Below are 1597 nucleotides of genomic sequence, written 5' to 3'. Positions count from 1 at the left end.
TGCACAGGTGCTGTTTGGATGCACAGCTGTAGTCTCCAGCACCTTGCATGGCTTGGCTTGCAGTGGAATTCTGTGTCAGTGTTATTCCCACTGCGCAGATCGTTAAAGCAACTTTTTCACTTGCCCCACGAGATGTCGAGAATGGGAACAGATGCTCCTGAATCCATTTGCCTGTTGGACCTTGAAGTAAGCAAGCTCCCCAAGTTCTTAAATGCATGTAAATGCCAGTTTTTTGGTACCTAATACCTTCACAGAGTCACAGAATCACAAGGTTGGAAGCGACCTGCAAAATCATCTAGTCCAAAAACCTTCTGTTTGTTTATTTTTACCAAAACAGGTTTTTTTACTTGGGATGGTGTTCACTAGCAACTTAGAACTGCGAGAGAAGTTTAATACTCAGCGTGGCACACATCAACCTCCTTTCTTACCGTTGCTGCTGTGCAAACAGTACTGTACTGAGAAGGAAAGGTCCTGGTGGGATGCTGTGTGTACTCTCATGCAGAAAAAAACAATGTAAGAATTCTTCAGTTTGGAAAGTTTGGTTCCAATATTTCCCGAGGGCTTCCGAATTGATTGCCATGGGTTGTGTAAAACCAGTTCCTTTTGTTTGACATCCTTTGAACGTTAAAGGTTTTTTGCTGTAGGGGTGTGAGATGGTGAAGAACTTTCTAAAGACAGGCTTTACATTTCTGATATTGCATTTGTAAAGAAGAGCTAGCTTAGGGCTAAAGCTGCTTGTTGTGTTCATCAAACAAATGATGTGTGAACAGATGAAAAAGAGGGAATGCTAATTGAGGAATATTTCTTTTGATATTCAGACCAGACTCGGCAGCCAAACTGAAGCTTCTTGTACAGCATGGATTGAGTACTGTGCGAGCCCTGGAGAAACGCGGCCTTCAGCCTGCCTTAATTATACACTGGGCAAGAAGCCTGCAAAAAACCAGTAAGTTAAGATTATCTGTAAATAAGTACCATCTGTTTTTTTCTAATTTGCAAACTTAACAGACTAAATAAAATCAGATGAGAATGTAGTATTGAGAAGTGCTGCTAATTTTGATGGCATGACTGGAGCAACTACCTTGCCTAACAAGTACTCTCTACCTCACTACTCTCTTAACAGCACAGGTAAAAGCAACATTATTTTCTCCCCGTGTTACTTTCTGCGTCTATAGAGAGACCTTCTGAAATACGTCCCAAGTGTCAGAGAAAAATTCTTGAAACTTCTTAAGAAAACAACTGTATCAGAGAAGAGAAAGTATGAATAACATTTTATTTGAATTTTCTGTGACGGTTTGGATTTCTCTTCTTCAACAGGGCATTAGCCTCCTACGACCGGAAAGAATATGTTGAAAGAAGTGTCTACTACTGGAAGAAAACTTTGTTTAGCTTGAAAACTATCAAAAAGCGCAGAAGTATTCCTGAACCTGCTGATCCTCTCTTCAAGCATTTCCATACTGTGGACATCCAGGTACTGATGGATTATTCAAAGAGGAGAGTAAGAGGGGTTAGAGGAAAAGTAAGTAAGGGGGTAAGTAGTAAGGGGTAAGAGGAAAAAGATGGCATGGCTAAAGACTGAATCCTTTATTCATGTGAACAA

At 40.6% G+C, this 1597-nt stretch overlaps 1 protein-coding gene across 1 annotated transcript; it reads left to right on the top strand.

Annotated features, from left to right (window-relative positions):
- Positions 1-6: 6 nt before the first annotated feature.
- Positions 7-1591, top strand: LOC122190668 (RANBP2-like and GRIP domain-containing protein 8). Its single transcript, XM_042890751.1, has 4 exons — positions 7-186; positions 338-513; positions 819-943; positions 1315-1591. The coding sequence occupies exons 1-4, from the start codon at positions 19-21 to the stop codon at positions 1320-1322; spliced, it is 477 nt and encodes a 158-aa protein (XP_042746685.1). The 5' UTR covers positions 7-18; the 3' UTR covers positions 1323-1591.
- The last annotated feature ends 6 nt before the right edge of the window (positions 1592-1597 follow it).

Source organism: Lagopus leucura, unplaced genomic scaffold (genome assembly GCF_019238085.1).
Source record: "Lagopus leucura isolate 7727_CA_CO unplaced genomic scaffold, USGS_WTPT01 35109-0_obj-0_obj, whole genome shotgun sequence".
Classification (NCBI taxonomy): domain Eukaryota; kingdom Metazoa; phylum Chordata; class Aves; order Galliformes; family Phasianidae; genus Lagopus; species Lagopus leucura.
This window is presented reverse-complemented; position numbering and strand designations above follow the sequence as displayed.

Bases quoted from the DNA above. Each gene is read 5' to 3' on its own strand.
- LOC122190668 (XM_042890751.1), top strand. From the start codon at position 19: ATGCACAGCTGTAGTCTCCAGCACCTTGCATGGCTTGGCTTGCAGTGG. The intron at 187-337 runs GTAAGCAAGCTC...TTACCAAAACAG, and splicing joins TTTGCCTGTTGGACCTTGAA to GTTTTTTTACTTGGGATGGT. The intron at 514-818 runs GTAAGAATTCTT...TTTGATATTCAG, and splicing joins CTCATGCAGAAAAAAACAAT to ACCAGACTCGGCAGCCAAAC.